Below are 26153 nucleotides of genomic sequence, written 5' to 3'. Positions count from 1 at the left end.
TTACTTTACAAATACAGCGATGACAGATTTACACTGGATTGTGTCCAATACTTTAGTAAGAGGAGAAGACAAGTATAAATCAAATCCTACTCAACATCAGCAGATATTAATTAAAGTCATAGGTCACTTGATTGCCCTTTAAAAGGAATAGTTTTGTGAAATACCATCATTCGCTTTCTTGCCGACAGTTGGATGAAAAGATCAATACCACTCTCTAACCTGCACATTTATTTAATAATTGAGGCTTTTTTTTCTTTCTTTCTTTCTTTGAATGATTAAAGCTGATATTTTAAATTATCAAATAAATGTGCAGGCTAGTTTGGAAATAAAAGAATATGGACAGAAATACAAAAATAAATAAATAACATTATTTATTTATTTATTTAAATGGCAGCTTTAGTCATTTATAAAGCTATAAAGTTATTTTTTTTTATTTTTATATTTCTGTCCATGCATATTCTTTTATTTCTAAACTAACCTGCACATTTATTTGATAATTGAGGCTTTTATTTATTTATTTATTTATTTATTATAATTGCAGCTTTAGTCCTCCATAAATGCAGAGAGGCTCTAAGAAATACATTGTCAAGTAGTTTAATACAATAATGCCATACTGGATCATAACCTGAGGAAGAACTGCACCTTCGTGCCGCCTCACAGCAAGAGGGGTAGCAGGTTTGGGGCTCTATTGTGTGGAGTTTGCATGTTCTTCCCGTGTTGGCGTGGGTTTGTCAGCCGGGATCGGCTCCAGCCCCCTCGCGACCCTGAATAGGATAAGCGATTACAGATAATGGACGGATGGATGGACCTTAACCTGAGAAATTCTCTTTTATGGACCGTTACTCCAACAAATTACAAGGGGAGATATTTTACTTTTCAGTCAACCACATTTATCCGATGGCTGTTATAGATTAGTGGACCAACACTCATAAATGGACACATTTCAAAACAAGCATCTCTATGTTTAGCGCACTCACACTTCCATATTCTCATTTTAACAAACACTCTGCACAAACAGTTTCCTTTAATAACATAATTTTGTAACATAGTGGTATTTCTGCTTCTTTTATCTAAAGAATTTGAGTACTCCCTCCTCCACTCTGCTTCTTGTTCCTGACCTTGTGACGGCCTTTAGCCTCACAGCAGCAGCAGAAGAGAACATTTGCTTAATAAACCCCTGAGGCTCGGAGATGAAACATCATCTTGACGTATGAAGACAATGTAAGCTGCTGGGGAAGTGACATCAAGATACATGAAAGGAACAGCAGGGAGACGACTCGAGGCGGGGACAAGATGAACAGTCTGAGAAACGTGGCTGACCACAGGACGCGTTTCTCAACACTGCTTCTTCTTCTTTACCCATGATTCTTTTTATCTGCCTATCTCACTAAACACGTCATCTTGACACGGTCAAAAGCTTACTTTTATTCTCCTCTTATCAACCAGCACCAGGAGCCATGACAGACAGGAAACAACAAGGCAGCACGAACACACACTTTCAGCCACCCACATGCAAACACACACTCCCAGTCAGCTGCTGAATCACGGCTGTCTGAACAAGAATGATCCAAGCCACATTTCAGAGACGTTTTGGCACGCAGAAGAACTGTAATGATTTACGGAGCACCTGCACACCTCTTCATGAATGACACACCCTTTGCTTTATCTAGTAAAATATATTATAATCCAGTAAAATCTAAGTGTTTGTTTTCTTCCAGGGAATTTCAGTTTGGGATGTTTGCTTCTCCTAAATGTTTTGTGGTGTTTAATAATTAATCTGTGCTAAAGTGAAGCAATGAAAAAGCAAAGTCCTCTAAATCCTCCTCAGAGGCACAGATTTTGTATTTTTATTTATTAATTTAGTTTGTTGCTTGTAGAGGTTTGATTCACCCATAAGTCAGCACATCCTCATTTTTTTTAGTTTGGGCATGTTTGCCTGTGGAAATGGAGAGGATGAATAACTATTACTCAGAGGTGAAACCACACAAGTCCATTCTTGATCTCTCTTGCTACTTCAGTAGCAGACTTTCTTTGTCATAGATTGATTTCCTGTTATTATTGATTCATTTTGAAGAGAACAGACATTTAAAAATCAAGTTATGGATGATACAAAACATAATTTTCTTAATGTAAGTAACCAACTGGGGAAGTTTTCATGGTGAAATCTATGAGTTAAATATTTTACCCTATCACCTGAAGTGGATCTCCCGTTATTAACTTCTGTGTTTGAGCCTCTCCTGTAGGTGAACTGAAGAAAGGCCGACTTTAAGATGAAGATGACGCCTTTGAGAGACCACAGACGGTGAGTAATAAGACGACTCACAGACAGGACCCGCTGGAATATTCTCTGAATCATGTTTTATTTACCTGTAAACTCCACTCATACAGGTAACATCTCAAACCAAAAACTCCTAATGTCTCTAACTCAGAATCAATCAACCAGAAGCAGACGGTGTCTCCTGATGCCATCATGAATTTAAGTCTTGTTGGTGATCATCGTTTGTGTCATCTGCCAAATCACAAAATCAAACAAGAAAGGAGTCACTGATTGCTTTAAGAGTTTTTGTCACTGTTGAAAAGAGAAATGTCAGTCAAATTCTCTCATGAAGACGAGGAAGAGTTGTGAGTTTACATAAAAATATCTGATAGGACTCTGTGTCTGAAGCTGCTGCTGTTGTCTTCTTGTTCCTCTACGGGGTCGTCGCTCAGGGAGTAAAATGCCGGCCTCTGCTTGTGCTTCTTACTCTTCCCCGCCACGTGTGGCTGGAAGAGACGGCTTATTGAGTACAGCCCCTTGGACAGATCTGGTAACAGGTCCAGCTCCTCCTTTTCCTCCAGGACTCTATCCTCCTGAACCTCCCGGGCTTTGGGTTCCCCCAACATCTCTCTCAGCGTCTCAGAAACACCTTCGCGCATGTAGTGGTAGGCCTTCTTCCCGCCGTTGTCCCTGACGCTCGGGTCGGCGCCATGCTCCCCCACCAGCAAGGCCATGATGCCCTCCTGGTCGTGCAAGGCGGCGATGTGCAGAGGAGTGTACCCGCCGTGTGTTTTCGCGTTCACATCGATGTCAACTCCTCCTTGTCTGGACAGGTCGATGATCTTCACGAGCATGTCGCTGTTTCCGCACTTGGCCGCCCAGTGAAGAGCGGTGAACCCCGACATGAAGTCCCTCTTCTCGGCCAGCTGGTTGTCTCTCAGCAGCAGGCCGTACGCTTGGCTCCAGTGGCCGGCGGCACACTTGACCAGCCATTCGTGCTCCGACTGCTCCAGGGGGACCGAGTAGGAGGAAGAGGAGGAGGAGGAGGAGGAGGCGGAGGCCTCAGACGCAGCCTTGGTGCTCTTCACTGACCTTCTCAGCTGGGGCGAGCTGGTCTCCGCTGAACAAGGGGGTCTCCTCTTGTTCCTGAAAGAGTTAGGGCTTTCAGGAGGGGGGTCATCTGGGTCCACCTTGAGTTTGCAGATCTCCACCCTGGTGGTGGTGGTGGCGGTGGTGGCGCTGGGTGGCATCCTCAAAGGTAAGGCGTACGGTTTCCTGGCGGGCTCATTTCTCGAGAAGGTATCTCCATTTCGGATGTCAAAAGTCATCGCCCTTTTAACGCTACCTTCCTTGTATTTGCTCCTTTGCAACGCCAGCTGTATCGGAGACAGTGTAGGACTTTCACTACTGTCTGTGTGCTCTTGATCTGGATCAGCTGACCTCTGACCTCCTGCATCATCATCATCATCACCACCACAGCTTCTAGTCAGCTCAGGTGACTGCTGCTGCTGCTCACCTGTCTGTGTGTTTCCAGTCTTCTCCACAGTCTCGTGACCACCGTCCACCACCACATGCTGACAGGCTTTCCTCACCACGACGTACCGGACACCCTCGATCTCTTTCACGAAGGCGACGTTGTTGACAAAAGTCTTGAAGAGCTCCCGGTTCCGTTCTTTCTCTGCCGGATCGTCGCAGTCGACTGAAGCTTTGAATTTACCCACCAGGTCGGATTTCTTCACTTTGCCTCCCTCCGCTAGCAGCACCGACAGGACGGATTCCTGCGTCAAAGACATGCTGATTAAAAAGCTGTGTTGTTAAAGTGAAAGCTTCTGTGTTCCTGTTCTCTTTGTCTCTCTGACTGACTGGAGGCTACAGTAGAATAAGCCTCACCTGGCTGCTCTCTGCTCTCCTCCCCACCTGGAGGAGGCTTTTTCCGGGCAAAGCTCAGACGTGGACACAATTTGAATAATGTATGTAGAGTTTTTTCCCCCCCTAGCCTGCAGGCAAAGTAACTGCAAGTCAGACAACTTTAAACTACAAATGCATCGTTTATTTCTCTGTCACAATAAACAGTTTTTCTTTCTTTTTAATATATATATATATAATTAAACAAGAAATGTGTGTTTTAACAGCATCAGCATGCTCCAAAAGACCACATTAGGCTGCTATAACCAATTTGAGATATACAATTTTAATTTACATATAGAATATACTTTAAGTTATTAGGCTCACATGAAGGGATATGGCCATAACATATATAATATAATGAAATGTAATAATAATCATAATAATACAACAGTATAATATAATATGTAATATTTTATTATAATAAATAGCACAAAATCTTTATAATCTTAGTTTATATTTATTTACTTTTTGAAATTATTTTATTTTATCATTATTATTATTTTTAATTTTTAATATATATATATATATATATATATTATAATCTATTTTCTTTTTTAATATTTATTTATTTATTTTTTTCTTTTTCTTTTTTTCCTTTCGTGTGACCAAGACCAACATGGGGTGGGGTTCTCTTTCTGTTTTTTATTTCATGTCACAGACACTCAGCTATGTCCTACATTTGATAAGATGACCTTTGTCATGCCAAAAAAACAATAAAAAAAGATTTGGAAAAAAAGTCTGAATTAATTTTATATATATATTTATATATATATATTACCTAGAAAAGTGGAATATATAATTATATAATGATATAATAAAATATAAAATATAATAAATAATATTTTATAATATATATAATAGTAAAAATTGTTATAGGCTACCACCACTACTACAGACCTACACAATAATAGTAAACTTATTTTGCAAAGTGACTGCAAGTCAGACTTTTCAGTATCAAATGCGTAATGCATTGAAATATAGTTTATTTTTCTGTCACACTAAAGGTAAAGACTATAGGTCAATAAAAGTGTGTTTTTCTTTTCTTTTTTTAAATAAATAGAATTATACAAGAACAGAAAAATAATATTGCATTAATTCACATATAGAATACTCATAGACCTTCCTTTATATTATTAGGCTCACATAAATGGCTATGGCCTTAACATAATAGCCTATAATAAAATTAATAATAGGTTAGAACTTCTACCACCACCACTTCTACTATTAAAATGTGTGTAACTCAGATTATATCATGGTCACAACGTATATAATCTGAGCAGGACATCATTAATAAATAAACCAAATCTAAGGATTATCAAAAACATTTATAAGGCTAATCATTGCCAGGTTTTCAAAACTCTAAAATATCAACATCACCCTCAAAAATCCAGTATTGGTCGGGCACTAGAATTTAACACACATACACAAAGTTTATAAATGTTTAATCTAAACTGGATGCCAGCACAGAGATGTGAAAAGTAGCGTACAAATCCCCAGGGCACACACACAGTACAATGTACACAATTCAGAAACACTGGTTTTTATAATGGAAGTTATTTAGACACAATATTGGAACAATATATATATATATATATATTTTTTATTATTTATTTATTTATTTGCACATATATAAAACTGCACAAAATCTAGTCAATGAAAAAAAAAAACAAGAAATATGTCAGGAGAGGTCCAGAAGCCACAGCCTTATACAAAGGACCTCTCCCCAACCCCAGGAGAAAAAAACACAATAACAAAAAAGGAAGAAAGATCTAAACTAACATAACTTTAAAAATACAACAAAAGTTAAACAACAAGAAGTGCACAAAATGTGCAGAAAAACCTAACCAAACAGTGGAAAACAATCCAATAAAAACAATGAAATAATATCATACCAATATCAGATGGCTTGCTCTGATTGGCTGAGTCATACTCCAGTAAGATCAATCTGTGACCTCATTAATTAATTTAAATATTAATGAAAACACACAGTTGGCTCCACTGACGTGATGATGAGGTGTTTTATTATCTCACACACATATTTGTGCTCTCCCCTGTCTCTCTCTGCTGCTGCAGGCTCTTGTCCTGGCTTGCAGTGAGCAGCAGCAGCAGCAGCAGCATCACATTCCTGCTCTGAATGGGAGTTCCCAGGAAGAGAAGCCGCCATATTGGAACGGATCTGTCTCGCCCAAAGATGAAACCTGAACGTCAAGATAGTTCACCTCCTACTTTAACGTACGTAGAAACGTTGACCCTTTGGAAACGCCTTGAGGCGACTTTAAACTGCTCCCTAATTCAAAATATGTCAACATTTATTTGGGAAGAACTCTTGATGATGAGTTAAAAAACAAGCTAATTAAAAAAATGTGGATAATCATTATGTTGCTTCCAAAATTCCATACTAACATGCTATTTAGTACGCTAAAGCAGTATGTGAGATATTTTAGTATGTCTAAAACCAGTGGCGGCTGGTGGAAATGTTTCTAGGTAGGGCTGTGCCACATCCAATCAATTTCAGCAAACATCCTGATATGATTTGATGCAAAAAAAGTGAAGGTATCAAAAACACATTACTACTTTTCAGTTAAATAATAAACAATTATTTTATTCCAACAGGAGCAGTAAAGAAGATGCTTAGAAAAACACAACAGTATAACATGTACTCGGTGGTGGAAAGTAACTAAGTACATTTACTCAAGTACTGTACTTAAGTACAATTTTGAGGTACTTGTACTTTACTTGAGTATTTCCATGTTCTGATACTTTCTACTTCTACTCAACTACATCTCAGAGGGAAATATTGTACTTTTTACTCCACTACATTGATTTTATAACTTTAGTTACTTTACAGATTCAGATTATTAATGCAAAATACAATCAACGAATAAATTATGTATTATTATATATTAAACTACCCAGCAGTATATAAAGTCATTAAAATGAGCTCCACCTTTACCAGCTGCAACATTAAAGTGATGAACACATTAATGCATCAATAAGTATAATCCAATAATATACATTATTAATAAATATAATTAAACAAGAACAGAAAAATGATATTGCATTAATTTACATATAGAATACTTATAGGTAGGCCTTTATATTATTAGGCTCACGTAAATGGCTATAGCCTTAATAGCCTATAATAAAAAATAATAATAACCATAATAATAGGCTACAACTAGAACTTCTACCACCACCACTTCTACTGATAAAAATAATAATAATAGTAGACCTATTTGCTCTTCTCTGACACACACACAAATAAGAAAGACAACATTTTTATTAAAATATGTGTAACTCAGATTATATCATGGTCAAAACATATATAATCTGAGCAGGATATCATTAATAAATAAACCAAATTTAAGGATTATCAAAAACATTTGTAAGGCTAATCATTGCCAGGTTTTCAAAACTCTAAAATATCAACATCCCCCTCAAAATCCAGTATTGGTCGGGCCCTATTGAAACACACATACACAAAGTTTATAAATATTTAATCTAAACTGGATGCCAGAACAAAGATGTGAAAAGTAGCCTAGAAAAATCCCCAGGGCAAACACACACAGTACAATGCACACAATTCAGAAACACTGTTTTTATAATGGAAGTTAATTAGACATTAGATGGCTTGCTCTGATTGGCTGAGTCATACTCCAGTAAAATCAATCTGTGACCTCATTAATTAATTAAAATATTAATGATTGACCTACAACTATAGGTCAATAAAAGTGTCTTTTCTTTTTTTAAATAAATAGAATTAAATTATATCTAGTTAAGATAAACCAAGCAAGCTCTTATAGGCACTCTCATTGACTCCCAGACAATGTAGAAACGAAGATATATCTTTGATTTAGCCTGACTGAGCGAAACAGGAGCGCAGTAGCAGTGAGTCCTCTTGTCTCCTAGCTAGTCTCCTTTCTTCTCTTCCTCATCTCTCTCTGTCAGCTCTCTCAGTAGTTTAGCAGCAGGCTAGTTACGGAGAGAGACGAGGGCTGCTGCTCCCTTTCTCCTCTCTGCTCAGTCTGCCCACAGCTCACCAACACACCACATTCCGCACCATGGCTGCCACGGATGTTGACGTGTTTTCGGTGAGTAAAACCCATTTTGCTGCCCTTCGCAACCGAAAACGCTGCTAAGAGCAGCCCTTGAATACTAGTAAAAGTGTTGTGTGTTAGCTTGATGTGAAGCTAAAAGCCTCCCCCGCCTTTGAAGCCTGTAATGTGGTTCTCAGTACGAGATGGTGTTTCAGTTTTAGACAAATCAAGACGACGCTGCTGGCTATTTTGTTGACTATTTTAATGTGTCTTTTACTTTCGTTATTGCGTTTCTATCAGTGCATGCGTTGCTGCCCATATGGGTGTTGCCATGACACCATTAACTGTCATTAGACGTGGCTGTAAACACTCAACATTAAAGCCATATCACTGTGTTTTAATACAACAAATACAGTTATTATACTATAAAGGAGGTTATAAACTCACTGTTTTTGCACCACCAGACTAGATAACTTGTAGTTCTTTGTAAAACTAAGCAATGGTAAATACTAGGGCTAGGGACTATACACCTATTTCCCCATTCAATACTATCAACATACTTTTTTTTAATATATATATATATATATATACTTAATTTTTTCCCTTTTCTCAAGGTTGTTTTCATATAATTTACAGTTTGTAATTACAATAGTTTATTAACCAATTTTTTAAGTAGTTTGAGCTTATAGACAAACTCATTATAGTACACTAGAGAAAACAACTTCAACATTCAAAAAATTGAAATAAAATTAAGAAAATAAATAATAATTATAATAATAATAAAAAGAAAGAATAGAATTAAATAAAAAACAAAAAACTAATAATAATGCAAAAATAAGAGATTAAATAAACAAATAAGTTAATAGAAAATAAAAAGGCGGGGGAGTGCAAATATATAGTAATAGTATAGTAATATATAGTAATATCATTTACTATCACGATACCTGGGTGCCGATTGGATATGTATTGCGATTTTTTTAAGTATTGCGATTTGATATTACGATTTATTGCGATTTTTTTGTTAACTTTTTTAACACTAGACCGTAGGGAAAAAGTTAAATCATACACCTCTAGGGACTTTTACTTTGGAAAATATCTGAATTAATACATTAAAATGTTTGACTTTAAGCATGAATGTAGTCAGAGATGTCCTGAAGTCAAATATATCAGACATTATTTATTACATTTTTTCCAGCAACCCAAAAATCAAAGAGTAAAGACATTTCCCTCACAAATTAGTGGTATTTTCTTTTTAATTTATAAGGGATATGTAAAGTTTTGTACTTCTGGTGAATATAATCCAATCAATCTTATTTCCATATATGTATTTTGTATATACAGTTCCCTTTGTTAATACCTTATTTTGAAAATCGGAAGTAGTCACATGTGTATACTTCCGCTAACTTCGCCAAGTCCGTCGCTAGCTCTCCCGTCAGCTCCATTCTCATTTTACATCCATGGTCAGCTCCATCGGGGCCCCTTGAATGCATTTAATATAAATGTCAGTATATGGGTGCTCAACAGTTGTAGCGTCGCTTGATGTGACCACGGAGACGACAGTGACGGCTGGCTTGACCTCACGTTACCACAATACGATAACGTTTCCTATCCGTGACAGAGTAAGCATGCAGCATTGGCCATGATGTCTAGCTCTGCTTTTCCCGGCAATGTGTGAAACCCAAAGTGTTTCCATACTTTACTTTACGTGTAGTGTTTACCACTATGGGTTTAATATGTGAGGGCGCAGGTCGTATCCACGTGGAATCTTCGCCGTTTTTCTACTTTCTTGTTTAGGATCGCTGTGGCCAGCTACGGTTTGTTTTGGTTGACGGATACGGAACAGAAATGAAGTCTCGTTATTCAGACTACAACAATAAAAGCGGTAACTTCCTTCTACCTCCGTATAGACTCAAATGAAGCAAATATATTGATTCTGGCATTAAAAAATCGATTTCAAATCGTTTTTTTTTCCCACCCCTAATTTACACCGTGTCAGTTTTAACTTACCAGCCAGATGCCAAACAAGCTCTGGCTACATTGCTGATGGCCTGTGAGCCTCTATACAGTATTGGGTTGGGCATATCAGATGAGTGAGGCAGGATGGGTGGGAGGGAGAATGTATCCTGCATTTTTTTCATAGTGACAAGCCCTGTTCTCTGTCAGGTATGACTGCAGGTACAGTATGCAATAACACACAGTAAAATAGTCAAGAATTCACACAGTCACACAACAAAGCATTTGGAAAGCTAATATTATAGTGACGAGGCAAATACACAGGAGGGGATTTAAAGAGGGTGATTAACTTTTTGGCAGATGCTTGAAGAGATCCTTGCGCTGGAGAATTGGACAGTAAGCAGCACAGAGTTTTAGGGATAAAGAGATTAAGAACACACTCCGGGCCACTCCTACCACTTCTTGGTGCAACACACGTCTGCGAGGAAAGGAAAGGATATTGCACACTTGGCATGTCTTAAATTAGGAAAGCGTTTAAGAGAAGGTGCAGGTTGCAGAAGATATTGCTGAATTTTGATTTCTGATATATCTCTTTTGGAATACAACATTAGAGAATTGATTAATGAGGGAAAAATGCTACGGATGGGGAAAGAAATTGATTCACCTATGTATCGCAATTTTCTTTTTTTACGTTTTTGAAATCTATTTTTTTAATGCCAGAATCTATATATTTGTTTCATTTGAGTCTATGCAGAGGAAGAAGGAAGTTACCGCTTTTATTGTTGTAGTCTGAGTAACGTGACATCATATCCGTTCTGTATCCGTCAACCAAAACAAACTGCAGTTCCCCGCAACGAAGAAGTACAAAACAGCAGAGGGTCTGTGTAGATACGACATGAACCTTTACCTTTTAAATCCAACGTGGTAAACACTACACATCCAGTAAAGTATGGAAACACTTTGGGTTTCACACATTGCCAGGAAAAGCAGAGCTAGACAGAACGGAGCTGACGGGAGAGCTAGCGACGGACTTGGAAAAGTTAGCGGAAGTATACAAGTGTGACTACTTTCAAAATAAGGTGTTAACAAAGGGAACTGTATACACAATATACATATATGGAAATAAGATTGATTGGATTATATTCACCAGAACTATAAAACATTATATGTTCCTTATAAATGAAAAATATAATACCACAAATTTGTGATGGAAATGTCTTTATTCTTTGATTTTTGGGTTGCTGGGAAAAAAAATAAAAATACCTGACAATGACTGATATATTTGATCATAATATCGAATCGCAATTCTTGGAAAATCGCAATACTTAAAATTCGCCATACATATCGAATCAGCACCCAAGTAATGTGATAGTATCAAATCGGGAGATACAGTAGGTGTATCGTCCCAGCCCTAATAAATGCTGAGATTGCAGTGAAACAGGCCAGTGGAACAACGACTGTCTGTCCGACTTCCTGTCTAACTCTCTGAACTAATTGAGACCATATTGAACAAACTGACATGCTTGCCTGGCAGTTTGTGTAAAGGGCATGCTGTTAATTATGTGCAGCTATTGATAGGGATGTATGGTTGGTTGGCCCATGTCAATCCCGTCCAATGGACATGTTGGGATAACTTTCTAGGCCAGAGCCGCATGTGGCAATCAATGGAGCCAACTATTGTTTTCACTCATTGATTATGTAGCATATAGAAGAGGAAGCTGTTCATTTAAATGGTTATGTAATGAAATACCCTGCAACATATTTAGCATGTACAGTGCTTACTGACCCCGAAGAGTATTGCCTCTCCCGTGAGGCCTGCATGCATAAAATGAAATTAGCTTCATAAAGCGCTTAAAGGCAAGAGACGGGGAATGAGGAATTACGGGGCAAGTCGCTTGCACTTCTGCAGCTTTGCTTGTTTGTGCAGAGAGGGTGATATTAACTTGTGAATACATTATGCTGCAGTCAGTCTACATTTGTTCATTTTAAACATCTTCCTTCACTCCTTAGCCAGTGCCTTTTGCAACTGCATGTTGCTCTCAACAGATTGCAGGGATGTTAGCTGTATATAGAACATACAGGCCAGGACTGCCTAGAGGCGAAGCTGTCAAATCCGATGTTGTAGATGAATCATGACAGCCCGAGCTGCAGCCTCTGTGTTGACGAGTGAGTCAATATCCATCTATAGAATAGGTCAGAATTTCTCAAAGACTTGTTTGAAAAGCCCAAATAGTGATGCTCTAAAGATTAAAATAGCTTTCCAAATAATGTCGGCAAAAGCTGAATGAAGATTTTGAGGCAGTAATGTTTGTTTTGATGTTGAAATGCCATTCTTTCTGTCTGAACTAAGTAAGGAAGGAACGTTCACCATAAAATGTAGTGCACATGTTGAACAGCTGTTGACAGGATGGCATGGAAGTGGAAGACACCGTTCCACAACCTCACAAGTCTAATCCATCAGCAGTCGTGTGTGTTGTTGAACGGCTCTAGAGCTCAAATTGCCCTAATTCTAATGTTTATTTGCTTCACATGGGATTTGGACGTGTCTGTAGTAAAAAGGCTGCATGGAGTCCTGATTTTTTTCAATTCTGATTTGGATTATGAACCATGCAACTTGCACGAGGGGTATGTGAATACTGACTTGGCTGAAACACAAAACAGAAAATGAGAAAAATGCATTACTGTTTTGTCAAGTCAAAACTGCATGTATCCTATTTGTGCACAATGCAAGACATCTCTGTCATCAGTCAGAAAGCAGGATTTACTGCATCTAAAAAGGGCACAAAAATATGTCAAATCCCCCGAACTGTACATGTCCGATTTCAGTTAGTATCCATCGTTAAACAGCATTCAATAACATGCATAACTAGTCTAGATTTTGAATACTTGGCACGTGTGAAAGCTTTTGCATGCATGTGAGAGAAAAGCTCTCCAGATCCAGACAAGTTTTTACCTCTAATCCATTGAGAAATCCTAAAGCTTTTGGTCTTGTGGCTAATAACTGACAAAACTAGAGCTGCAACAATGCATCGATTCATTGTCAACTATTGATTTAATAGGTTTGAGTACATGTTTAATTAAAAAATAATCAATATTCTTTGATTACAGCTTCGTAAATGTGAATATTTCTTTACTCTTCTATGACAGTCAACTGAATATATTTGGGTTGTGGACAAAACAAGACATTTGAGAATGTTGTCTTGGGGTTAAGGAAACACTGATCGACATTTTTCACCATTTTATGACATTTTATAGACCATACAATTAATTGAGAAAATAATCAACAGATTAATCGAGAGTGAAAATAATCGTTACTTGCAGCCCTAAAACTATAAAAAATGTTTTTATTAGGATATGTTTTTTTCTGCTTCATTTCAGTGAGGAAAATGTATTTTTTGAAAAGCCTTGTAAAGATGAGCAAGCTGCGCATCTGTCTCGTAAAATGGTTCCTGTCTCCTATCCCGTCTGTCTCCCTCATTTTTTTGTCTTTCCTGGTGGGCGTAGATGAGTGATGAGGCTGAGCACTAAAGTGACCGTACAATTGTTGTGCATGACTGTGAGACTACACAGAGAGAGAGAGAGGCGAGGGCATTCGATAAGATAATAAACAGATGAAAACCTGTTTTTATCTCTGCGCTTGTGAATTCCTGATGGCACACAGGTGTCCTCCAAATCTCAACCGTCAACATTTTTACCATTACAACATCACCGCCAGCTATGGGCACAAGTAGCAGCAGGAGAACGGCTATTGCGGTACACCAAATGTGTAGGCGTGGTACTTGGCGCTGTCAATATTGCAAAAACGATCTAATGACATGGGATGAGATGTGAAATCCTTTGTGTTGCAAGATGCAAGATTTTAAAAAGTATGATGTACCAGTCCACACACATTATTACAAAGGGCATCAGGCACTTCCATAAATCTGCGTGACCGTCATTTCATTTGACAGGAAGCATTAGCCACCACCCACCTCATCAAAAGAGGACTGGATGTGTGTGTGGGTTTGTCATTGAGTCTGTCATGTGGTCTCCTCCACTCACAGATGCTAAGTAGAATTAGGCCCAAAGTGTCTCCAGAAACCCCCAAACTGAAATCAGCTCTCAGCACGAAATGAAGCTGTGTTGCTTGCAGTGAGTACACTTTAACAACTACACTTAGGCTTCCTTGATGTGTCTACCAACCACAACAGGCTAATGAGATGACTCATCCTTCAAAAAAAAAAAACAGCTGAGTATTTGTCATAAAAGTCATTTATAGTCATGAAACAGATGTCAGTAGTTTCACATGTTGTTTTCACATTTCAGATCCCAGCCCAGACCATGTTAGCTTAGCTTAAGTCCTTTGACACTCTAAAGTATGCATACATCTCAACCAGGAGGTTCCCTGGCAATGTGGCGGAGCCCAATGTGACGTCTTCTCAAATCGCATTTTTGTCCGAGTAAAAGTCTGAAAGACAAAGATATGAAATTTACAATCATAAGAAACAGAAAATAAGCAGCAACATCTTACATTTGAGGAGTTGGAACCAGCAAATGTTTAGCATTTGTGCTTGGTGAATAACTTCAATTGTTAATTGATTATCAGAGCAGTTTGTGATTAAATCTTTTGTCAATTAATTAATTAATCATCAAGTTATTTCAGCACTACTCTCAAGTCCAAGTCATGTCACTCCCATTCTACTCAAGATTTTCACACGTCATGCTCCAAAAACAATCACACTAGCATGCTACAATTCCTATTATAACTTCTTTCAAATCCTCAGTATGTATAGAGTTCATATGCCTTCAAAATAATGAACATAAATAATAGATATAGGAAGTGGAAAATACCCAGTGAAGTGATCGAAGGAAAAAAAAATACCATTGTGAAAATCTGGAATACTATCTAGCATCTGGCCTCTTTTAAAATTTAATGTGAAAACAAGACTTTTAAGGGAAACTAGTTGTACACAAAGTGCACCTCAAGTTATTGTAAATATTTGAAGCCTTTTCAAAGGCCTTCCCTTGGTGTGTTTCCCCACACACACACACTAACACACACAAGCATCAGCAGCAGTGTGTGTCTCCGTCTGTCAGGTTGCTGCTGTCTGTCAGGTGGAGGCTCACTGAGGCGGACACGAGCTGCAAACACAAGTCAGGTGGGAGTGGAGGCCAGAAGGCGATAGGAAGATAGGAAGACATCAGGAGGGCGGTCTGCAGCAAGAGAGAATCACTGATTTCAGGTTGTATTAGGACTCTTCGCCAAAAATGTTTCTGTGGAGTGATGGGTGCGTAAAACAGATCTTGGCTTTGCCCTCACTTTATGTCAGGTTGGATCCGCGTCACATTTAACTTTGCGTAAGTTGACGTCACAGATGATGCCTTGTGAGCTCACTTTCCTGCTGCAAGGGAGGGTATTCACTCATTTTTGTGATGTTTGAAATGCTTCTGTTTGTTGCATTGAGTTGCACTTTAAAGACTGAACTAGTGCTGAAACAATTAGTTAGAGACTTTAGGCAAAGATACTGCGCGAGGTGAAAGGGGACAGGTGCATGCCGGAAGTTTGCTTTTGCAGTTTGTCCCATTGATTTTGCCCGTTTATCGCCACGGTCAGCAGTTGGAGCAGCAGCAAGGTCTATCTCAGCTCACAAACATACATGTCTAGATTCAGTGTGACTTACACTTCTCGAGGATGTCGTTATCTCCGATGTTCAATGGGAAGAAACATCCATAAATCTGCCTAGGAATTAGGGCTGCACGATTTTGAAAAAATATCTAATTGCGATTATTTTGACTAATATTGCAATTGCAATATGATTTGCGATATTAGAGGGAATGATCATTTTTATATAATTACTCTCCTTTTCTTTGAAAATTGATTATAGTGTGATTTTTGCGGGGATCTGTACCAAACAAAGATGTTTTCTTAAGTCTGGGGATGCACCAATCAGAGTTTTTCAGTCCGACACTGACAGCGATACCTGAGCTCTGGGTATTACCAGTGTTTAATTAATAAGCTGTATGCCTCACTGTGTGGAAGTGACTGGGATCATTCTTTTATGTTTAAGGCAACATCAGGCCTGACTTAAACATTGCTCTCTTGTAAAACAAAAAATAAATACATACATTTATTGAATTGTTATTTATTATTAAGATAATGAATCGTACACCAAAATCTTCAAAATGAACAGGAATCGCAAAGCCCTACTAGGAATCATAGAAAAAAAAAGACGCTCTTTATAACTCCAAAGCTTGCCTCTGAATCATCATGAATCACACTGTGTTATAACAATAACTGGTTTGATTGATTCATATTAGGTCATAGCGTTTGCTCTGTTTACCTGGATATGTATTTGACTAGAAAACTTGAGGCATCATTGTACTTTGAACTTTATTTGACATAAGAGGCCTTTTCACAGCAGACATTTTGACTTGTCATAGTAGGAAAAACACAGATGTTCCTAATAACAATAACAAAAGCTCTGTTTAGATTCAATATCCCAGTGAGACAGTGAGCTGGCATGAACAATTCCAGGACCCTGAAAGTGAGAAGAGAAGTGAAAAAGGCCCTTTGCTGACAGAAAAAGTGGTTGCCATCAGCCAGCTACAAAACACAGCAGCAGCAGCATTGTGAACTAGCTTAGTGAGTGCCTCATTTCACTTTGAGCCACCTGGGGCCCCTCTGTGAAGCCATTTCCTGTTGGTCTGGTGATAACGGTGGCCTGAGCGACTGACTGTTGTTTCCTCACCCTGAGACAGTTAACCAGAAGCTTTTCATTCCTGTCATACTTTACACCGCTGCTCTACTCTTCTCCTCTCTGAACGAGCTCGGGTGGGTGGACAGACGCCTCAGAGGTTCCCTAATAGCTCTCGTCTGCTGGTTATATGCTGTACATCCGTAGCTGACGGATGGGTGTTGTTGTGCCATTAAATGTAAATGTTGTAGGAACTCACTTTACAGTCAGGTTTATTTTTAGCTTTGCGATGCATGCTTCATGTAATCCAGTTTGTTCTGAGCAGAGCTTCATAAGATGGAAACGTCTTCTTTTGTAGTGAACTAAATCATTCAGTCAAAGTACAAAACAAGATAATGACCAAAAATAGAGATGTTTTCACATGATAATAATCACACGCATGCATGAATACATAGACTCGCATGCAAGCCAAGTCTAGTCATTTTTCCTGCTACCTAATGCTTCCGCTCTACTACATTTCAAAGTACTTTTTACTTCTCTAAATGTTTTGACAAATGCCAGTTTCTAGATATTTTTGCGGATTAGGATTTTTCATGCAAAACAGTTGATCCACTTCTTCTTTCTCTTCTTCCACTTCTGCAAATCTTGCTAGTCAGAATATTGCAACCTATTTTTCAATGCAAATGAACTTGTTTCAAGCAGGCTGTTTTCTAAAAAGAAAATTCAAGTTTAATTCTTCTAATTCTAATGCAGCGATCTGCATTAGTCATTCTTGTTTCAAGGTACAGACACTCATTTCTAAAACATTTCTGAGCAAGCAGATTTAAAGTAAAAGACTTTTTCATTTGTTACTTACACATTACTATATTGTTATCACACAAACATTACTTAAACTTCCAACACTGTGAATATACTGTATTTTGCTTATAACACTTCTGCTCTTTTACTTAAGTAACTGAGTGACTTCTTCTAATGAAGCATTTTTACATTGTTGTGTTGTTACTTTTACTTCACTGAAGGATCTTAGTACTTCTTTCACCAAATGAGTCCAGTATACACTCATACTTTCAGCCAGTTAAGTCACAGCTTGGAGAGGTTTGTGTCCACGTCTGCAGTTCTTTTCTGTCTGATCCTTAAAGATAACATTGCTGCTCTCCACGTCTGCGTGCTCTTTCTGTAGCCTTCAGTCGCAGACGCCACTGCCTCTTACGATTTACACCCTCTGTCACAAAGATTACGCCCATCGGTCTGGTTCAGTCTAGGAGGTCAGCCTAGAATTATCTCATGAGTCAGGACCTTTGTTATTGTTCTGAATCTGCGAGTTTCGCCAAATGTGGTTAAGGTCAAACAACTCCTTAAGACTGAGTATGACACAAGCTTGACTTTGGCCATGCTTCTCTGAAGGGTTGAGTTTCCAGAAGTGAGTCTTTGAGACCCGAGGTGTAAATTCTCAGACTTGTGGTTTAAGTAAGACAAAAAAATTCCCCTCTCGCACAGAAAAATCTTGTCAAGGTGCCTTTGAGCAAGACGCCGGCCTAATCACCAACTGTGCGCAGCTAGACAGCCACCACATGTGAAACTGGAAACCAAACTGGGGTGTTGATGGAAAATGAGCACGCAGGCCTCTATTTATCCTTCCCTGGATAAATAAAGGCTAATGTAAATCGACGACTTCTCCTATTTTAAACACAACTCGGGCATCCAGAGGGTCAATGCACCGGTTTCCTTCCAGGCCACACCCTCCCCCTCCAGCGATCTATCCGAATATCACAAGCTTTATTCAGCAAACTGAATACAACAGGGGAAGCATTAATGCTGTTCGACAAGCTCTTGAGTTTACAGTGATTAACAAACAAAAAATGGGTGCTGCCTTTTCCTCTTTCATCATCCCTGTAAACCTACTACTGAGTACCACAAACAATACATTGATTTGGCAGATGCTTTTGTTCAAAGTGACTCACCGTAAGTGCATTTCAGAGTCAAAAGGAACAAAAGTGCAACCCTCAATAAGGAATTTAAGGTTTTCGACTGGCTATGCTTCTACCTGACTTGCCATAAAACACATTTCCACGCCTTGGCTGAATGTTTCACGAACAACGTCACATGTAGAAACCCTTAAAGCATATTTACAGCTCGTATAGATTTCTCTTTTCATTGAACACGGGGTGTTACTGTAATGTCATAAACCCCCCGTGCGCTCCAACTCGGTATTGCCTAGCTCAGCTCACGTCAGATTACTCCAGTGGTGTTGCCTGACACATTAAGCCCTATTTCTCTTTATTCCCCTCACACACACTCACACAGTGCTCATCCTTTATTGTGCAGTTCAGTCAGGTTTATATATCTCATGCAGAGCCTGCCCTCCTCCACCTCTCAGTTCAGTTCAGTCGGGTTGCGTTCAGCTGAGCTCTGCTCCGCTCTCAGGCTGCTCTGTGTTTCGGTGACATCAGCCTTCAAGTATGCAGCCCTTCGTGGCTGAGCCAGACGAGCTCGGGTGGCCCCATTCATCTCAAGGTGCTGTCTGTCTGCTCGGCTCTAACACGCTCTCTTCTGTCACCGACTGTCTCTCCTTCAGATGAGTTAGATAAGGGAGATCAAAGGTGAAAACGCTTACAACCCAATAGTTTTGTCTGGCTGTCTTTGGCTGGTTGCATATTGGTAATCTTTGTGCTCTCAGTTCCAGGATGCTCTCTCCTAAATGCAGATTGATTATAGAGCGGTTGTGCACGGCCTCTGCAATAATTTCCTGTAGCAGCGGTGATCATTTTTAGTTTTGTTTGAGAGGCGCAGCTTGTTGCACTCAATTTGATTGTAAAACATGATAATATAGGGGGCTAAATTAACATAGATGTGTTCACATTGATGGACTATGTGGCTGTTTTGACCCATCAGTACGGAAGTAATAGGAAGGAGTAGCTAATAGAGCTGGGACAATACACCTATCTCCAGATTCGATACTATCACGATACTTGGGTGCCGATTGGATATGTATTGCGATTTTTAAGTATTGTGATTCTACAAGTATTGCGATTCGAGATTATGATTTATTCAGATTTTTGTTAACGTTTTTAACACTAGACCATGGGAAAAAGTTGAATCAAACACTTCTAGGGACTTCTCCTTCGGAAAACATCTAAATTAATACAGTAAAATGTTTGATTTTCAGCACGTATGTAGTCTGAGATGTCCTGAAGTCAAATAAACTGGGAAAAAAAAGTTCGGAAACTTGTGTTTGGTCGATTATTTCTCCGTTGTTACAATGCTAATTGGCATTGTATTTTACATCGTTGGAAAGCCTGTTTACTTACCTTCACAATGATGTCCAACTTGCAAGGATCATGCATTTGTGATGAGCAGCTCATCCTCACTGCAGGCCCCGATTACCTATCTCTTAATGTTAGCCGATGACTTTTACATCTGCAGAAAGGATGTACGCCGGGTCTTTGATTTGCATAGGAATGTGACTACTTCAGCTTCAGCTCTTCCTACCTCTGACTAATGTCTTCGCCATGTGTGCGTTCTCCTCACATGCAACCAGACTTGTTAATGTTACGTTTTGTTTGTGTGCCTCCAGAATGAAGAGAAGCGTAACCTAAATTTGGGCGGACATGTTGGATTCGACAGCCTCCCTGACCAACTGGTCAGTAAATCGGTCACACAGGGATTTTGTTTTAACATTCTCTGTGTAGGTGAGTACCAAACGACACAACAGTGTGAGAGCAATGTAATGTATACAATTAGCAAGTGATGGAAAATGCCATGCTGTAACTGCTGAACATTTCTCTGCAGTCATTTTTCCTCAATCTTGATTTGTTTTCCTCCAAACAGCATGTTTAACCACAACAATACAGCAGTGACGTTCTTTTGTTTTTCCTGACATAAAAGAAATGCACAATTGTGTTGCTGCAGTAAAAACATCTGTCTAAAAGCTGATGATTTACTCCCCGGGGACGGAGTAATTTAACTCTCTCTCTCTCTCTACTTCCTCCCACCCACAGGGGAGACCGGTATCGGCAAGTCAACGTTAATGAACACACTCTTCAACACCATGTTCGAGAACGAAGAGGCGAGCCATTATCAGAATGGCGTGTATCTGCGACCGCGAACATACGACCTGAAAGAAAGCAACGTCCAACTCAAACTGACGATCGTTGACACCGTTGGCTTCGGTGATCAGATCAACAAAGATGACAGGTGAGGATGATGAAATGATAATCGATGATTTTAAGACAGTGACATGATGAGATGGTTGACGCTGATGCGCAGGTCAATAGATGTCGAGATGCCAGGATGTGAATAAGGTGTTTCAACAGCATTTCAGCGAATATTATTCAGTGGGAAGCTGCTCCTAACTACATGTTGAACTATAGCAATCGCAGTGGTGGAAGAAGCACTCAGATTCCTTTAATTTAAGTAAAAGTACTAATAAAAACAATGTAAAAATACTCAGTTTTAAGAAGAAGTGCTTCATTCAAAATCATACTTAAGTAAAAGTACAGAAGTATTATCAGCAAAACGTCTTGTTCTGCAGATAAAATGCCCTTGTGAGCTATGTATTATTATACTGTATATGTGTATTGATTAATGGGTTTGAGTAATTTTTTAAGAAAAAAAAGAAGTCAAAATTCTCTGATTCCAGCTCCTTAAATGTGAATATTTTCTGGTTTCTTCACTCCTCTATGACAGTAAACTGAATATCTTTGAGTTGTGGACAAAACAACACATTTTAGGACGTCATCTTGGGCTTTGGGAAACACTGATCAACATTTCTTTGACGGGTTGGGCCCCTCCAAATGGTCACAAGAGATGATCGATGAGATGAGCTAAGCCTGTATTGATCCTCAGAGGGGAAATCCAGATGTTACAGCAGCACAAAGACAGAATAAGTACAAATAAAGAAAGAAATACAAATACAAACAAATAGAATAAAATAAGAGGGATATACAACTTGTATAAGAGTAGAAACTATACAGAAATGAACAAGAGCAATCAAAGAAAAACTTACAAGGTGGCGACAAGTCACAAGATAAAGTGACACGATAAGATTAATAGCAGCAAGTATAGTATAAATGTGTTTAAAGGGATATGAAAAAAAAAAGTTCTGCTAAACTTTTGAAACAGTGGATATATTTTAACACTTTTCAACCTAACTTGACCCAGTTTTTAAGCCATACTCAACCTCCTACTTACCAAAACCATCCAGTCCATGATTTAAATCAAGCCTGGCAGGGGGCAGCCCTAATTCCGATAAACAGCACTCATTGTATTGTCGTACGAGTCAAATCCCCCCTTCATCTGGTACTCTGAGCACATGCATAAAACACATACCTTCAGTGTTTTTTCCATTTGACTCCTGACTGTTGCAATGACAGATTCTCCTGTCAATTCTTATCCAAACCTTCCTCTCTATTTCTAAGTGAACAATGACATAGTTTTGCCCAAATTAGGTCCATGTTGTTGCCTTGGGATACAAATGAGAGAAACAGACACAAACTAATATCGGTCCAGGTTTGGTTTTCCTCTGTAGGATGGAAATAAGTTGAGGTTGGACAGCAATAAAGAGGAAATAGCTGATTTTTTTTTCTTAACATGCAGCTGTGGAATGGAGTGTTCTTGTAGTGACCTAGCCAGCAAGCAGCACTCTCACGCCCTTTGATAGCAGCTTTCTCTATGGGCCGTATAAACCAACATGCTGAAGGACGGACCCTGCAGTGGACTGTAAATGCACACTGAGAGAGCCTCAAAAGGTCAGAGTGGTGCATTCCTCAGAGAAGATTGAAGATGGATGTGAAGGGAGAGGACAGATGACTGTAAACATGGTGCTGGCTGACGATATAGAATATATTTCTTTGGACTTGTGTCTCACTCTGAGCTGTAAAATGTGGGAAGATTGCTGTTGAGAATTTACCAGTATAGTCGGCTGTTAAATTAACGAATTAGTTACCAGTTAAGAGCACACAAAGAAACAGCTGACTATCATATGTAAAGATCTGTCGCCTTATACTCCTGAAACTGTGCATTTTGGACTTATTTCTTGGTGGGGGGCACTTTTACTGTAGCACTTCTTGTAGACCTGATAATGTGGGTCACTTTGAAGCATCTGGGTATGTGATGTGATGTAGATTCAGGAGGTGTTTCAGATGTATGACATGGCTCACTTTTACAATTGTTTTCAAACACGTTTTGCCTGTCAGTCTTGCCAGTGAGAGCCGGAGGAAATGTGAAAGTAGAGGTGACGCCAGCTGCAACCAATGAGGCTGAGGTGGTCGTGTTGGGCCCAAATATAGCAACATAGCATAAGCAATGCACATCTGTTTGACAATCACAGCAATGCCGTTGTTTAGTCATGAATTGGAGGCGATCCTGGTGGAATTGTGGGAATTTATTGAGCATCTCAAACACAGATTATCACAACAGTAGATAGCGCCAGTGCCAAGTGATCCCGTGAGAACCAAACTATGACTGTTAGACTTGTATCTATGGTGACTGATGAAGCACAACCTCACTTGAAAGAGAGCTATGATGCAGTTTATTAAATATGTGGCTAATGGTCTCGTTCTCATCTCTCCAAAGGCAAACTAAATGAGTTAAAGCTGCAGACTCAAATAAACTGCTCCAAACGAACTTGCTGTGAATGCAGCATAAATGTTCTTCAAACTGTCTCGTGATCTAACATTATCATTCTTTTGGGTATGCAGAGACGAACCGTAATGCTGCATTAACAAAGATAAGATATCGTTTGAATAAAAGACGTTTAATAATTCTTGACATTTAACTTGATAATCACTGCAGTGAGAAAATTGTGCAGAGTCAGAAGCAGTTTTATTCTGCCCAAATTGAGGTGCAAGTCTTGTTTAGATCTATTTTTTCCCAAGAGTATTGGTTCATGTCAGAGTAAAGCCCTGATCGGACTCGGCGTGTTTTGCTAGTGGGAAACGTGAGGCGCACTGCCTTTTTGTTGCCTGATCAGATGGAGCGTTTAAAAAAAAAAGAATTAAAACAAGGCAGCCACCAATTGAGTGCTAACGTAAGCTTAAAACACAAACCATGAACTGTATGCTACCTAATAGTTAAAAGTGCAGTTTAAATTGATGAAAACAACTTACCTGAAATCTCAGGTACCGCTCTAATTTGGCTCCTGCTGTTTTCTGTTCAGATCAAGGTAACTACGGTTGGTAAAGTCATATACTGTAGCTCCAGGTATCCAGCAAAAGTCACCACAATGAGAGAAAAAAACAAGTTGAATTTTTTTCAACTCGAGACGTTCAGGGCGCTCTTGTAAAAACACGAGGCCCACAGCAACGCAAAAGCAGCGTGCAAAACGCTTCACTCTCATTGAAAACAATTACAAAAAGCCGCCGTAGGCTGCTAAAACGCACTCTGTCTTATCAAGGCTTTAGTCTCCCCTAGCAATGCAGGTGTTGTGGTATGTTTGCCAAAACCATAGACTTTAAGAAATTTGTGGAATTTGACATACCTGTCTGCCTGGGCCTGTTTATTTAGCTACACATGCAAAACGCTCATGAACAAATACTACCTTAAACTTTGATGTTTTCACACACGCATTCCCAATTTCTTTGATTTCCTGGTGACACTGTAGGCCATAAAGGCCATCAGAGCAGTGTGAGAGAGGACGGGATGTTTTGCAGCCTCTTGTGATTTGTTTCAACCAGACTCCCATAAGCCGAGCACAAATTTTCACGCAGCACTAAGCTGTACAGCTCTAAGCTGTGATCTTGGCACAGAATCAGATCACACAGTTACTGAAAACATAACTGTCTTGGTTCATTTCCCCAGTGACAAGTCCATATTTCCTTTTTACATTCATTACAAACGCATGAATAAGAAGACAAATATTTATGCTTTTACCCACAGACATAAATCCTCACAGTTTCTCTTTGCCTGTCTCCACAGTTACAAGCCCATCGTTGACTACATCGACACTCAGTTTGAAAACTATCTCCAGGAAGAGCTGAAGATCAAGCGCTCGCTGTTTAACTACCACGACACCAGGATCCACATCTGCCTTTATTTCATCGCCCCGACAGGACACTCCCTCAAGTCCCTGGACCTCGTCACTATGAAAAAACTGGACAGCAAGGTAAATGCAAAAACACACATCCACATTCTGTTGGTTTTCCCCTTTTGGCAAAAAGCGCACTCACTCACTCCCTTTCCTTTCCCATTGTCTGTGAATAACTATCAGTGTTGCTGAAATCCGACCTCCTTTTCACTGTGACTGGTGTGCATTTCACTGAGATGTGGAGATCCCTGATCTTTTTGTTGAGGTGTGGACTCTCTGTGTCCCAAAAGAATAAGGAAATGAAAAGAAAAATGTGGCAGTGAATGTCAAAGCTTCCATTTGGTCGTACAGGATTTCAAGAAAAGTTCACACAACCTGCCCTATATGAGTAGTTTTACACTTAAAAAACAACATGTTGCGTGTTTTTCGCAAGTGAAAATGTTTGATTTGCTGCGTTAAGGTCCATCCCACTTTCTGAATTGCCATATATAATATATAAAACTGTATATATGATAAAAAAAAATTAAAAAAAATTAAAATACACCCTCATCATGCTCATCTTACTAATACTGAGTTCCAGTTTGACATAGTTGTGGTTGACAGGTCAATTGTACACCAGTCAATAGCCACATTGATTTGTGGCTTTTTCATTGCTCATGTGTGAGTATTACTGCACAGATTATTGGTCAGTGGATCCGTGTTTTGCCAAACATCCGATGAGTACAGCTCAGTGGAGACACGATCACTGGCTTGGCCTCAATTAGACAACTGGTGGAAAAAAAAATCTCATCCCAGCAGCACTAGGAGCGTGACAGAAGGGGGGAGAGAGTGATTTTAGTGGGGAGGACAGAGTCAGAAAGGGCAAGATTGCACATTTTAAGGTCTAAATTGGAGCCGTATTGTATTTGTTGCGATTGTATTATTTATATTTTAATATTTGGGAAATCTTTTTCTTTGTCAGCAGTTTTCTTTGAATTTTCCAGTTGAAGTTTGATCCCTTTTTTGTAATTCAAAGAAATATATAGTCATGAATATAGGATTTCTATATATATATGGCATTGTTATAGATGATTTCTTTATGCTTGATAACACACTTCAATAAATTCAGCATGTTGACATTTTGATAAGATGTTTTGGAAAACGACTCAGTGATAAACAGCTTAAACCGTTCAGTGGTTTTTTGATGCTGAATCTTGGTTTCAACGTGTGGGAAGTGTGGAATTTCAGGAAGAGAAAAGAGCCTCAAAGCACATGTTTACAAAGCCCAGAAGAGAAGAAATGACAGAGAAAGAGGCAGTTAA

At 39.1% G+C, this 26153-nt stretch overlaps 2 protein-coding genes across 3 annotated transcripts in view; one reads left to right on the top strand and one right to left on the bottom strand.

Moving 5' to 3' along the window:
- Positions 1-2341: 2341 nt before the first annotated feature.
- On the bottom strand, positions 2342-4201 carry LOC119476331 (ankyrin repeat domain-containing protein SOWAHA-like). Its single transcript, XM_037749751.1, has one exon. It carries the CDS (start codon positions 4048-4050, stop codon positions 2629-2631), a length of 1422 nt encoding a protein of 473 aa, XP_037605679.1. The 5' UTR covers positions 4051-4201; the 3' UTR covers positions 2342-2628.
- A 3877-nt stretch (positions 4202-8078) lies between these two features.
- The window catches only part of sept8a (septin 8a), a 44296-nt gene continuing 26221 nt past the window's right edge, over positions 8079-26153 (top strand). Inside the window, exons 1-4 of one of the 2 annotated variants that reach the window (XM_037747965.1) lie at positions 8079-8256; positions 20404-20518; positions 20828-21023; positions 24744-24930. In XM_037747965.1, coding sequence (XP_037603893.1) covers positions 8227-8256; positions 20404-20518; positions 20828-21023; positions 24744-24930 — 528 coding nt within the window. In that variant the 5' untranslated portion in view covers positions 8079-8226. The remainder of the gene's footprint in view (positions 8257-20403; positions 20519-20827; positions 21024-24743; positions 24931-26153) is intronic. The other variant, XM_037747966.1, reaches the window with a different exon arrangement.

The sequence above is a fragment of the Sebastes umbrosus genome, chromosome 17 (genome assembly GCF_015220745.1).
Source record: "Sebastes umbrosus isolate fSebUmb1 chromosome 17, fSebUmb1.pri, whole genome shotgun sequence".
NCBI classification, from domain to species: Eukaryota; Metazoa; Chordata; class Actinopteri; order Perciformes; family Sebastidae; genus Sebastes; species Sebastes umbrosus.
This window is presented reverse-complemented; position numbering and strand designations above follow the sequence as displayed.

Bases quoted from the DNA above. Each gene is read 5' to 3' on its own strand.
- LOC119476331 (XM_037749751.1), bottom strand. From the start codon at position 4,050: ATGTCTTTGACGCAGGAATCCGTCCTGTCGGTGCTGCTAGCGGAGGGA.